Here is a 14,830-nt window from a genome sequence, read left to right on the forward strand (position 1 = left end):
ATGTATCTTGCCAACAATACTCGACCAGATATTGCTTTTGCAGTGAGCTTATTAGCAAGATTTAGCTCCTCCCCAACAAGAAGACATTGGAATGGTGTTAATCATATATTTAGATATCTTCGGGGAACCATAGATATGGGATTATTTTATTCTAATGAATTCAAGTCAGAAATGATTGGCTATGCCGATGCAGGTTATTTGTTTGATCCACATAAAGCTCGATCTCAAACAGGCTATTTGTTTACATATGGAGGTACTGCTATATCATGGCGTTCAATGAAACAAACAATAGCTGCCACATCTTCAAATCATGCTGAGATAATAGCCATTCATGAAGCTAGTCGGGAATGTGTTTGGTTAAGATCAATGACTCAGCATATTCAGGAAATGTGTGGTTTTCTTATGAAAAAGGATAATCCAACAATACTATATGAAGACAATGCTGCTTGTATTGCTCAACTGAAAGGAGGATACATCAAAGGAGACTGAACAAAGCATATTTCACCAAAGTTCTTTTTCACGCATGATCTTCAACAAAATGGAGAAATTAATGTTCAACAGATTCGTTCATGTGAAAATTTGGCTGATCTGTTCACTAAGGCATTACCAACCTCAACATTTGAGAAGTTGAGATAGAAGATTGTAATACGACGTCTTCGAGAAATAAAGTGATATTTTCATGAGGAGGAGTAAGATACGCGCTGTACTCTTTTTCCCTTAGCCTAGGTTTTGTCCCACTGGATTTTACTGGTAAGGTTTTTAACGAGGCAGCAAATAAAGCGTATTAGAGATACGTGTACTCTTTTTCCTTCACTAAGATTTTTTCCCACAGGATTTTTTCTTAGTAAGGTTTTAACGAGGCATATTATCTATTTTTTTGGACATCCAAGGGGGAGTGTTATAAAATATTTAGTAAATGTGGATGTCCACTACTCCCACTACTTTCACCCATGATGTAAATTACCTCCCACTACTCATCACCATTATGATTGTAACTCCCACACCTCTATAACCCCTCCCCATGATCTTCCTCCATGATCTCAATTGTTAATGCCATGTTTAAGACAATGATTTTGTAACCTTCATATATAAATAGAGGCATGAAATGTGAGATGGAATACACTTGAACACTTGATGAAATAAGAAAGTTATCTCTTCTTCTCTTATTCTACTTATCTTCTTGTTTTATATTGTTATTTTGAGCTATATTTTTTAACATATATACTATTAATGTTAAACATTAATTGTGCACTGACATAGGATTACAATTTTTTACACCATCTGTCTTAAATAAACGTTCTTCGTTTTAACCAAAAAATAAAATAGAATTGTTCGTAGTTATCATAATCAGGCAACCTAAATATGCAAACGTTTTACAGCTAATTAAAATGTAATGGTGGAATACGCAGTAGTGTAGAATTAAGTCTATCTAGTTTAGTTATTTCTATTCTAGTCCAGTAGTATTTACTTTTTCAATTAAGTCCTCTTAGGTTCTAGAAGCAGGACATGTGTCATTTTGTTAATTGGTTTGTTACACAAAACCAGCTGTCCTTTTCTTCTTGCGTTAGGCATATATTGACAGTCCTTGTATTCAGAAACATATTCAGATATGACAAAATTGATATTTTAAATTCTTTTTCCTTCATTTATTGTTTCATCGTCTTTCTCCTAAATCTTCATAGTAGCAGACTGCTACAAATTGGTATCAGAGCTCGATCCTGGCAATTCAAGGATATAAACACAAAAATCAGTCCGATGATGATGGACTTAGAAGGGTTGAAGTTCAGCTACAAGTTTTCATGGAAAAATCGGAACAGAGGATGGATAAACTAGAGGAGAAGCAAGGGAGTTTTGAAGCTAAGATGGTGGAGTTTTCTGACTCGTCGAAGCGGATTGAAAGGATTGAGGAGATGTTGGTGCAAATGAGTGGTCAAAACAAGGCGGAACACTCTTCGTCAGTTCGGTCTTCCGTCGCCGGAATCCATGGCGGACCTTCTTTGGAAGCAGGCCTCTCGTCGGTTGGAGGTAATTTACAGAGCTACACTCCTCCAATTTCACCTTCCATTACCACAGGGCTTCGAGCAGTACCGTTATCCTCACTACCCCAGCTAGGAAGTGTCTCAGCTAATTCACGATCCCAAACTGAAAACATTACTTGAATTTCCTTGAACCCTTCAACTGCAGCTTTCAGACCACCCTCTCACTCTTATCCTTTAACTACCAGAACCTATATTCCACCAAGAACCTCTTATCCTATAAACAACCAATCAAGCAACCCACCAACTTATTCATATCAAATGGCCTCCCAACCACTAGTTCCCCAGTCAAATCCTTACCCAATTTCCACACAACCATTTTTACCCCAATCATATCCTTTTACAGTTACCCAAAGTATGGCTAAATTTTATGAGCCATATTCGACTTGTCCGATAACTCAGCCTGTGACAAACATAATAGCACAGTCCTTATCCATTCCATTTGGAACTTTTCAGCAGATCCCATTGGTTGGCACTTCTCAGAATCAAAACGGGCCTGACTCTCATGGATCCACATCCAAACTACCTAAAGCCAAGTTATTATTTTCGGAGTTTGATGAAATAAATCCTAGGAGTTGGTTGAGAAGATGTCAAAAGTTTTTTGATTTATACCAAGTGAGGGATGATGAAAAAATTGATTATGTGGCTATTCAATTAAAGGATTTTGCGGACCATTGGTTTGATGGGTATTTAGCTGATCATGATGGTACTGTATCTTGGGCCCAATTTTGTTACGATATATGTGAACGTTTTGGTGATAATGATCCGGTGGAGATTGTTAAAGAATTCAATCATCTTGAACAAACCACTGATGTAGAGACTTACCATAGGCGATTCGATGACCCATTTTGTGTCTTGCTTTATTGGTGGGCTTAAACCGGACATATTACCACTCATACAGTTTGCTCGGCCCAGAACTTTATTGGCAGCTTACAAGTGTGCTAAGTTGCATGAGAGATCCTTCAATGCATTTTATAAGCAAATGGATAAACAATGGTCGGCTAAATCCCATCACAGAAACTCTCAGTCCAGCTATAAGCCCATATTACCCAAGCCCACTCTAACCAAGAACCCACCTGTTGTGAACACCCGTAATCCAAATTCAATGAATATGACTCTAGAAATGTTGAAGGAGAGGAATCTATGCTATAAATGCCATGGCACCTATTTCCCTGGACATGTTTGTAAAAATAAAACTCTTAATGCTATGGAAGCTGAGGAGTTTGTTGATCCAGTAGATGGATTGGAGGAACAAGAGGGAGGGGTTGTGGCGGAACTAGGCCAGGAACAAGCTAAAGTAACCTTAAATGCTATAATGGGTCGGAGCAAGGCCCCTTCAACAATTAGAATCACTGGATGGGTCAAGGGACAAAATGTTGTGGTATTGTTGGATAGTGGGTCAACCCATAGTTTCGTAGATCCCATGATAGTGAAGTCCAGTTCAGGTGGGGTAGAAGAATTGGGCAGACCCATGAAGGTTAAAGTGGCCAATGGCCAATACCTCAAATGCAAGCATGTGTGCAGGAAATTCGAATTGAAAATGCAAGACAAGAAATTCATCTTTGACATTGAATTGCTGAAAGTAGGGGGTTGTGACATTGTTCTGGGAATGGATTGGGTCGATACTGTTGCACCAATAGTGTTGCACACAAAGCCATTGAGTGTCTCGTTCATTTACAAGTCAGAAATAATTACACTAAGGGGTTGTCCAGATGATGGGAAAGTTTCTAAGGTGGATACTAAAGTCATTTCCAAATTACTCGGCAAAGGACAATGTAACTTTGCGGCTCAAATGTTCTTGATGAACTTAACAGAAAATGATCAGGTGATTCCCCAAGCAGTGAGCAAGTTGTTGGGCCACTTAGAGGGCTTGTTCCAAGAGCCCAAAAGTTTGCCTCCTAGTCGTGATTGTGACCATGCCATAAAGCTGGTTCCAGGAGCTGAGCCCATAAATTTGAGGCCTTATCGATATTCGTTTGAGCAGAAGAATGCCATTGAAGAGATCGTAGCGGAAATGTTGAAGGCCCAAACAGTTGCCAGAAGTGTTTCACCATTTGCTTCACCTATCCTTTTGGTTAAAAAGAAAGATTCTAGTTGGCGTATGTGCATGGATTATCGCAAGTTGAATGAGGCCACTGTTAAAAATAAATATCCCATACCAGTTGTTGAAGAATTATTTGATGAGCAACATGGATCAAGAATTTACACTAAGTTAGATTTAAGGTCCGGTTATCATCAAATTCGTATGAAGAAAGGGGATGAATACAAAACAGCTTTTCGCACACATCATGGGCTATGGGAATTTAAAGTCATGCCGTTTGGGTTGACGAATGCCCCAGCCACCTTTCAAGCACTTATGAACCAGATCTTTGGCCTTATTTGAGGCAATTTGTGCTTGTATTTTTTGATGACATTCTTGTTTATAGTGGGTCAATGGCAGAACACCTGAAGCATTTACAAATGGTGTTTGAGTTGTTGAAAGCAAACCAACTGTTGATCAAGAAGTCAAAATGCAGTTTCGGCCAAGACAAAGTTGAATATCTGGGCCATGTCATTTCGAAACATGGGGTGAGTACTGATGAGTCTAAAATCAAAGCTATGTTAGATTGGACCCAGCTCAAATCAGTCAAGGAATTGAGAGGATTCTTGGGCCTCACAGGCTACTATAGAAGGTTTATCAGAAATTTTGCTACAATTAGTAAGCCCTTGACTAGCCAATTAAAAAAGGAAAATTTCAACTGGTCCATGGAAGCAACCCAAGCTTTTGAAGAGCTGAAGCAAGCCATGGTCCAAGCCCCAGTATTAGCCCTGCCAAATTTTGCAATACCTTTCATTGTGGAAGTAGATGCTAGTGGAAAGGGAATGGGACAGTTTTAATGCAAAATGGGAGGCCCATCGCCTTTATCAGTCAAGCACTAAGCTCAAGGCACATGGGGCTTTCAACATATGAAAAGGAGCTAATTGCACTATTGTATGCTGTCGATAAGTGGCGACATTATCTACAACCTAATCATTTTATCATCAAGACAGACCATTTTAGCCTTAAATTCCTCAAAGATCAGAAGTTGACCACCTCATTGCAGCATAAGGGAGTCACTAAGCTATTGGGTCTTAGCTATGAGATTCATTATCGAAAAGGGGCTGAAAATGTAGCCGCAGATGCACTCTCAAGGAAGTATGATGAGGGTGATTGTGCCGGACTCCCTGTTGTTCAACCGAAATGAGCTGAAGATGTTTTAGAAAGTTATCAAAATGATGCAGTTGTTCAAGACCTTTCCACTCAGTTATCTGTAGATCCTAATGCAGTTCCAGGGGTGCAGATCCGAGATGGTATTGTGAGGCAAAATGGAAGAGTTTGGGTGGAAAATCATGGTGAGCTCCAGCAAAAGTTAATTAAGGAGATGCATTCATCACCCTGGGGAGGTCACTCTGGTATACATGCTACACAACAGAGGCTTAGAAACTTATTCTATTGGCCTACTTTATTACAGGATGTCAAGAATTATGTCAAGGAATGTGAGACCTGTCAGAGAAGAGAAATAAGGGGGAGAGTGTTGCTTACCCTGGCCTTCTCCAACCGCTGCCAATACCTTCGCGAGCCTGGGAACATGTTGCAATGGACTTCATTAGTGGATTGCCTAAATCCAATGGTAAAGATTCAATACTTGTGGTAATAGATAGATACACAAAGTTTGCTCATTTCTTTGCCCTCGCTCATTCTTACACAACTAATCAAGTTTCTCAAGATCCGCCTTACTGCACTAACGATGGCCAGATTCTGACTGAGCCATTGAAAATTTTAGAAAGGAGGATGGTCAAAAAGAAGAACAAGGCAGTGGTGGAAGTGTTGGTGCAATGGGCCAATTTCGCTCCTAAAGAAGCTACATGGGAGGAATACGGTTTTCTGAAGGGCCAATTTCCTAATTTTGAACCTTGAATTACATCAACGTTCCTTATGGGGGATGGAGTGTAGAATTAAGTCTATCTAGTTTAGTTATTTCTATTCTAGTCCAGTAGTATTTACTTTTTCGATTAAGTCCTCTTAGGTTCTAGAAGCAGGACATGTGTCATTTTGTTAATTGGTTTGTTACACAAAACCAGCTGTCCTTTTCTTCTTGCGTTAGGCATATATTGACAGTCCTTGTATTCAGAAACATATTCAGATATGACAAAATTGACATTTTAAATTCTTTTTCCTTCATTTATTGTTTCATTGTATTTCTCTTAAATCTTCATAGTAGCAGACTGCTACATATTTACATCGTCGAAATATAAATTAAATCCATTTATAATATGAATATTCTTTTGGTTCTCGATATAACATACCTATATACGTCGTCCTCAAATCTAGGCAGTTGTGTAGGGTTTCTGACTTTCTGCATGAACAGTCTCTTAGTTAGGTTTGGCCATATATTCTTAAATTTGTTTTAAGAAATCTGATTTGTGTGAAGTTTGGTTTAAAGATGAAAATCTGTTTGGACACAATTTTTCAAAACATATTTCACTTTTTTTGTTGAAAAAATATGAAATGTGACTTATACCCACAAGTTCTAAAAACTATCAAAAATACCCAACGATACAAAATAAATTTGCTAATCCTTTATTTTGTGGGACTACTATTTCTGTTGTCAGAAATATTTTCTTTGACTTTTGCGACCAATGAGCTTCCTTGATCACCTGAAGAGATTTTTAGGCAGAATTGGCACAATTATTACCGTGAGGATATTACTTAATTTCCGATCGATTTCGGTCGGTATTCTATGGACGGATTTTGACAGTTTTCTAGTAGTGCATATGCAGAACCTTTCATCGATGCTATTAATTATCATTATCACAAACCATAGTCCTGAACATAGATAAGTTTGGCACAAAATTATCATTTTTATAATGAACTACATAATACACTATCCTAAAATCATAACCTGATATTTTAATATCAACTGCTAATAACACAATTATTAGTCACTAGAATTCGTCAAATTGCAATAATACTACAAGATTCATCAGTCCTAAAGAAAATGATGGTAATTAGCTTGTGGATTAGTTGGGTCATAATAGAGGGTGGGCTTTTTTATAAAATATAAAAAGTTTGGGGTAATTTTTGAAATTATTAAAAAATTCAAGAGTAATACATTTGGGCCAAAAACAGGTCTAGAGCTAGTTTTGGGATTTAAATATTTTATTTCCAAAATCTGCCAAAACATGAATAAAATCTATAAACAAACATGGTTTGCCAATTTTTTTCGGAAAATCTATGGACAAGAGGCCTTAGTCTTTATTGGTTTGTAGGGCAAGTAGGGGTGTTCGTCGGCAAGCATGATATGATATTTAGATATTTCTGTTCGGTATTTTAGATTCGATTTCTGTAAATATTATACCAATACCATACCTAATTAAATTCGGTGCGGTTCAATTTCTCTTCTTTCAATTTCAGTTATTTTATCTGGTAACTTCGATTTGTTCGGCTTGAATATTAACAAAAGCATAGAGCCATAGACTATAAAATTCTCATTAATTAAAGTACTCACACATAATGAGAAAAAGGGTACGTAACGGAATAAATTTGATCATTAAAAATGTCTTGTTACTTACTTAGAGTTAATTGTTCAATTTGGAGAATACAACAAGGACTGCTAATACATGAATGTCGAAGAAAAATATTGTATAACTTAGTATGCTATAATCAATAATATGTATTATGTAACTTAGTATATAATTCGGTCCGACGTCGATTATTCGGTATTATTTTTCTAAATATCAAGTACCATACCTTATACCAAATATTTTAAAAAGGAAAACCAAATACCACACTAAATACTAAATACCAAATCCTAATATCAAAATTTTATATTTCAATATAATAATTTGATACCGTACTATGCACAACCTTTAGGGTGATGACCACTATTTATTAGGATTTCCCCCCTACTTTTTTAGAATTAACTGAAGGAAATAAACACTTCAATTAAGAAACACTCATAGACATACATTAAGGGGCCGTTTGGTTTGAATACAAGTTATGTTGAGATTAGTTATGTTGGGATTAGTTATATATCCTGGTATTATTTCTTATTGACTGTTTAAAATGTTGTATTAATCATGGGATTATCAATTTTACTGCTTTATCCTAGAATAACTTATCGTGAGATTACTATTCCACCTTTTGACATGTATATGTTCTCCTAGAATTAGTAACCAAACAAGGGATAAGGCGGTACTAAATTTTTGTCCTAGGATTATTTTTATTTATCCATAATATCACACGACTCCTAAGTGGGAAATCAGCCGGGGAGCCAGGATTTTCATCCAGAGGATTCAAAAAATACAATTAAATAAACACGCAAAAAACTGATGGAGATTAAACATTAAATATGCACATAAAATAAAAATTAACTTTTTATGGACAATTTAATTTTTCAACAAGGTTCATTCAGCCCGAGCTCCGCCACGGCTGGTGGGAAGAAGATAAAAGAGATTATTTATATTATATTATTTGCTTGGTTTGCATTTAGTTGATGTAAGAAAATACTCAAATAGAATGAAGGAAATCTTCTTTTGTTTTGTTGAAGAGATTAGTCTATATTAGTAATTAGGAAAAATAATATTCCCCACGATTGTTTTTTAATATTCTTAATTAAAACTTTTAAGTTTAGATATGTTATGACATTTATATACCTATAAAATCATATCATACAAGATAAATTGATCAGACGTTTAAAATCTAAAATTATTTTTAATAAAAAAAATATGCAATTCTTCTTTATAGAGATTAAAAAGGAACGAGTGTCATATAAAATATAACAAAGATAGTTCGAACTCATTCTCCATACCCCTTCACTTAACTGTCAGAGAGTCAAATTTAATATATTTGTCAATAAATGTTAACAAAAGTATATGACGTTATCTATTGTAAAACTTAGGTAAATTTCACAAATGGTCATATAACTATGACTTTTTTTTCATCAAAGTCATATAACTTTATTTCCTCACACAAAAATCTTAAAACTTTCACTAACTCGCGCGAAAATCATAATGGTCGAAAACGAATATTCCGATAGTATTTTCTTATTTAACGTTTTTTATTTATTTTTATTTTCAGTCAAATAAATGATCATCCAATAATAATAGGAGAAATATGAGTATATTTTTAGCCGTTCCCAAAAAAAAAATAGCTATAAAATATTATATATATATATATATATAAAGAAAAGTCATAGTTATATGACTATTTGTGAAGCTTACCCAGTAAAACTTTATAAAATGGTTCAACATATGATTTTTCTTGAGGATTATGTTGATACTTACAAAATAAAGTGACACATTCAGTTTGTCACAGAGAATATATAACAAAATAGAACATTAGGGGGAATAATTTTGGATATATTCTTACTTTGTCCTTTTTTAGTTTCTAGATCTACATCAACATTCTCGACCTATAAGAAGATGGAGAAACTATTGGAGATAAGAGAATAGAACAATCCAATATTACTTACTGATCTGTTAGCAGAGAATATACCCATTTGCATGTGAAAATCGTTTATATTTTACTAGACTATTCGTATTGTCAGCACCCACATATTCCCTCCCAATTCCAAAAGAATGGACCATATGTAATTCACCTACGTCTATTTGTTTCTTGCCCCTTTCTGTGAAATAATAAGTATGGCCACCCTAGTCTAGTTTGTATATTGATCATGTATTTTTTATATTATCAGGTATTATGGAGATCATTAGGATACATACACAACATTGTATTATTTATATTTGTTTAGGGTAGTTGTACTTATAACATTACGAGTAGTGCCAAGCGGTTAGGTAGTTAGTTGAGTTAGTTAGACTTCCTAAAGTTAGTTAGTCAGTAAGCTGGGGTTTGGGCTCTGTTAGTTATGCTTCTTATTCTCTTCCGCTTTTGCATTGTATATATACATTGTAGTTGAGCTAATGTGATTGAGACTTTCATTTCCAAATTCATTTTTCCTTCCTCTTGCAAATGCTCTCGATTTTCAATCTTCTCCTCCAAGTCTCCACTGACTCCATTGGAGCTCTTCTCGAGCATAACTGCACATTTGCTTTGTTAATTTGATATGGTATCAGAGCACAGTTGATCCTACACGCATAAGATTGGTGTAGATCATCGTTAGCTCGATCTGCGCATTTCAATTGCAGGTAATCTCCGTTGTTGTGAAAAGTTAGGGTTCTCAGATCTCTGTTAATCTTTTCCTCTTCTCATCTCAGATACTGTTGATTGAGTAATTCTCATGGCTAATGATGAAGAAATCGAACACATTGATGTGGACTCAAGCAAGGAGTCCACTATTGACTCAAGTAGTCCATTATACATGCATCCATCGGATAATCCTGGTGCAATGTTGGTACCAGTCCCCTTTAATGGGATTGGATACAGATCCCGGAGACGGAGTGTGCTTCGAGCACTGCCAGTTAAAAATAAACTAGGTTTCATTAATGGTGATTGTAAGAACCAGATCTAGAATCTCCAAAGTATAGACTATGGGAGAGATGTGATAATATGGTCACCTCATGGATTTTGAATTCCTTGGGGAAGGAAATTGCTGATAGTGTGGAATATGTTAATGATTCAGTCTAGTTGTGGAAAGACCTGGAGGATCGTTATGATCAATACGAATGGTGCAAAGCTGTAGCCAAATCCAGAAAAGAGATAAATGATCTGTCGCAGGGAACACTAGATATCACTGGGTACTATACCAGGATGAAGAAGTTGTGGGAAGAATTTAGCACTTTAAGTGCAAAAACACAATGCAGCTGTAATTGCACTTGTGGAGCTAAGGAGAACATGCACAAAGCTGAACAAGATAGATGATTGATCCGATTCCTTATGGGACTTAATGAAGAGTACACTGTGCTAAGGGGAAGCATTCTCATGATGAATCCCCTGCCATCCTTTAGCCCAAGCTTCTCTTTTGTTTGATTCAAGAGGAGAAACAAAGAGAGATCAAAACCTAAACAACCAACTGATGTTCGAGTCTGCCTTTTAAATGTCAATAACCTCTAAGCAACCCACTTTCAAGACCAATTATAACCCAGGAAACAACTATACATCTAATAGTAGACCTCGTCCTGTGTGTGAGCATTGTAGAAAGCCGGGACATACCAAAGATAAATGCTATAAACTCCATGGATATCCTCAAAGCTTCCAGAACTCTAACCAGCCTTTCCAAAATAACAATCAGAGGTTTCGAGGAGCTAATCAGAACTTTCAGAATCCCAATCAAGGTTTCAGGTTCAATAGAGGAAAAAGAACAGTAGCAAATGTTCATGGTCCTCCATCTGACATGATGACTAACAATGGAGATGAGGGTGAACACCATAATGAGAGTCAGGGAATGAGTTTCACCAAAGAAAAATATGGTCAACTCATGAGCTTGCTGCAACACTTCAACACCAGTAGTGGAGGGGAGGAATTCCCAAAGTCCTGAGACCTGAGCTCTGGAGCTGCCAACTTTGCAGGTATTGTAGTCTGTACCTCTTCAGTTGATTTTGGTAAATTGTCATGTAGGTGATTTAAATCTAAGACTGATACATGGATACTAGATTCAGAGGCCTCAAATCACATGACCTTCAATAGATCTTCAATGTGTGACATTATTGTCTTACCTTATCCCCTATTAGTCATATTGCCAAAATGGTTACAAAGTTAGAGTAACAGAAGTTGGAAGTGTGAAACTTGCACCTAGGATTGTGTTACACAAAGTCCTTTTTGTTCCTTCTTTTGAATACAATCTCATTTCTATTCGTTTGTTGACTCTACACCTCAGAGGAATTGCATTCTTCACTTATGGTATTTGTATGTTGCAGGCCCCGTCACTGAAGAGGCCTCTGGAGATTGGTAGGGTAAAGGACGGACTTTACCTCTTGTGCTCTCAATGCTTGAAACACAAAGATGCCAGTTCTTCCTCTATTACAGTCAAGTCTTCTGTTCCTTGTTTGTCTATTCACCCATGTGATGTCCAAGATGCTTACTTTCCATCTGTACATGATCCCCTTTTGAATAAAATAGCATCTGCTAGTAGAGATACTGATGTAAATGTTCCATCATCTATAAATAAAGTCAGAAGTTGTGTTTCTCTGAATTCTCATACATCTCATGAGAATGATATTCTTTGGCACAATAGACTAGGGCATGAGCCTTTTGTGAAAATGAAGGGAATAGCATCTATACCTGTCACCTTTTCTTCTAAACAACCTTTTGTGTGCTCAATATGTCATATGGTCAGACAAAACAGACTACCCTTTCCTCAAAGAACCAGCACTTCCAGTAATATTTTTGAACTGTTGCATGTCGACCTTTGGGGACCTTATCACACTACCACTCATGATAATTACAAGTATTTCATCACTATGGTTGATGATTTCAGCAGGACTACATGGACACATCTTTTGGCTTGCAAAAGCAATGCAATTCAAGTCATTAAAGTCTTTATTTCAATGATAGAAAACCAATTCAAAACTACCACAAAAACCATAAGAACAGACAATGACTTAGAGTTTACCAACACAAAAAGTAACACCTTCTTTCAGTCAAAAGGGATCATTCACCAAAAATCCTGCCCATACACACCATAATAGAACAATGTGGTGGAGAGAAAACATAAGTATTTGCTTGAAATAGCTAGGGCACTCTTATTCCAGTCAAAACTGCCTTTGAAATACTGGGGAGAATGTGTTCTGACAGCAACCTGCATCATAAACAGACTACCCACTACACACCTTAAAAACAAATGCCCCTTTGAAATCCTATACAAAAAGAAACCACTGTATTCTCAAATGAGAAGTTTTGGTTGCCTGTGTTACCCAACAGTACCTAAAGTCCATAGGGACAAGTTTGAACCTAGAGCTACTCCACATATTTTCATAGGCTATCCCTTTGGGGTCAAAGGGTACAAAGTCCTGAGTCTTGCTACCAAGAAGATTCAAATCTCAAGAGATGTATCTTTCCATGAAAATATCTTTCCCTTTGCAATTGTTCCAGATGTTTCTTCTTTTCCTTCTGTACTAAAATGTGTTCCCTTTGTTGACTTTGTGGATGATACTGATAACAATGTTCAAACCAATATAGAAAGCAATCTAGATGGTGCAAGTCACATGGACAATGAACTGTCACCTGTTAGTAACAATGAAATATCACCTACTAGCATCACATCCACATCACCTCATAACAATCACATCTTTGATAATCCTCCATTTCTAGAGTCATCTCTAGCATCAAATCTTGATGAACCAGCTTTGACTAATCACTCTCCTCAAACAAGTAATCAGGATTGTCTTAATCTTAGAAGAACCCAAAGAGAAATCAAGACACCTGCATACTTGAATGATTACATTCACAATGTACCTAAATTGCATTCAAACAGTTGATACCATCTTTAAATGCACCGTTGCCAAACCATAATTCTGTTTCCCCTAAAGTTCTAATCCATGATAGTCAGTCTTTGATGCAAAGTGTCTTGTCAAGATAATGAACCTTCTTCATATGAAGAAGCAGCTATAAATCCTGCTTGGCAGGTGGCTATGACACAAGAGTTTGAGGCATTACATGCCAACAACACATGGGATTTAGTCCCACTACCAGCAGGGAAGAAAGCCATAGGATGCAGGTGGGTGTATAAAGTAAAGCATAAAGCTGATGGAAGTATTGAAAGATTTAAGGCTCGTTTGGTGGTAAAAGGATACACACAACAAGAGGGAATAGACTACACAGAAACCTTCTCACCAGTGGTAAAGATGACCACTGTGAGAGGACTCATAGCTGTAGCAGTCAAAAGAGGGTGGAAGATATTTCAGCTAGATGTAAACAATGCTTTCCTTCATGGAGATTTGAATGAAGAAGTGTTTATGGAGGTCCCTCCTGGACTAGTAGTATCTGAACCAGGACTAGTCTGTAGACTAAACAAGTCTCTATATGGCCTGAAACAAGCCAGCAGACAATGGTACGCAAAATTGACAGAAGCACTGTGCTCCAGAGGTTATGAACATTCCATGCATGATTATTCATTGTTCTACAAGAAGAATGAGACATCCTTGGTGTATGTAGCGGTATATGTTGATGATGTGATACTCACAGGAACAGATCTTGAAGAAATAATCGTTTGAAGAAGTTTCTACATGATAGCTTCATGATCAAAGATCTAGGGAGGCTTCAGTATTTCCTTGGCCTTGAAATTCTTTATAAGGATGATGGGGTCATCATTTCCCAAAGAAAATTTGTCATTGACCTTTTGAAAGAGTATAATTGTCTCAGCTGTAGTTCCTTATCATCTCCCCTTGATTCAAATATGAAGTTAAAAGCAAAGGAAGGTGCTCCCTTGTCAGATCCCAGCTGTTATAGAAAGTTGGTTGGGAAATTGAATTTTCTGACTAACACATGATTAGACATTGCTTTTAGTGTTCAACATCTAAGCCAGTTCATGCAAGATCCAAGGGAACCACACTTGAAGGCGGCATATCACCTATTGAGGTACTTGAAAGCTGACCCTAGCCTAGGAGTCTTCTTCTCCAAGAATGTTGATTATACAGTGAGAGCATACTATGATTCTGATTGGGCATCATGCCCAGACTCCAGAAAGTCAGTGACTGGGTATGTTGTTCTACTAGGGGATAACCCTATCAGCTGGAAATCAAAGAAACAGGAAACTATTTCCTTGTCATCAGCTGAAGCAGAGTACACGTCCATTAGAAAGGCGGTTGGTGAGCTAGTATGGTTACAAAGGCTACTTGAAGAGCTCATAGTCCCTTTCTCCGATCCTATTGCAGTTTTC

At 36.9% G+C, this 14,830-nt stretch overlaps 2 protein-coding genes across 2 annotated transcripts; both read left to right on the plus strand.

The window, feature by feature from the left end:
- The first annotated feature begins 2,393 nt into the window (after positions 1–2,393).
- LOC109214057 lies at positions 2,394–4,419 on the plus strand. The gene is made up of 2 exons (XM_019377936.1): positions 2,394–2,849; positions 2,938–4,419. Exons 1-2 carry the CDS (start codon positions 2,394–2,396, stop codon positions 4,417–4,419), a joined length of 1,938 nt encoding a protein of 645 aa, XP_019233481.1.
- Positions 4,420–4,469: 50 nt separating this feature from the next.
- Positions 4,470–4,913, plus strand: LOC109214058 (uncharacterized mitochondrial protein AtMg00860-like). The gene has a single exon (XM_019377937.1). It carries the CDS (start codon positions 4,470–4,472, stop codon positions 4,911–4,913), a length of 444 nt encoding a protein of 147 aa, XP_019233482.1.
- The last annotated feature ends 9,917 nt before the right edge of the window (positions 4,914–14,830 follow it).

Source organism: Nicotiana attenuata, unplaced genomic scaffold (genome assembly GCF_001879085.1).
Source record: "Nicotiana attenuata strain UT unplaced genomic scaffold, NIATTr2, whole genome shotgun sequence".
NCBI lineage: Eukaryota > Viridiplantae > Streptophyta > Magnoliopsida > Solanales > Solanaceae > Nicotiana > Nicotiana attenuata.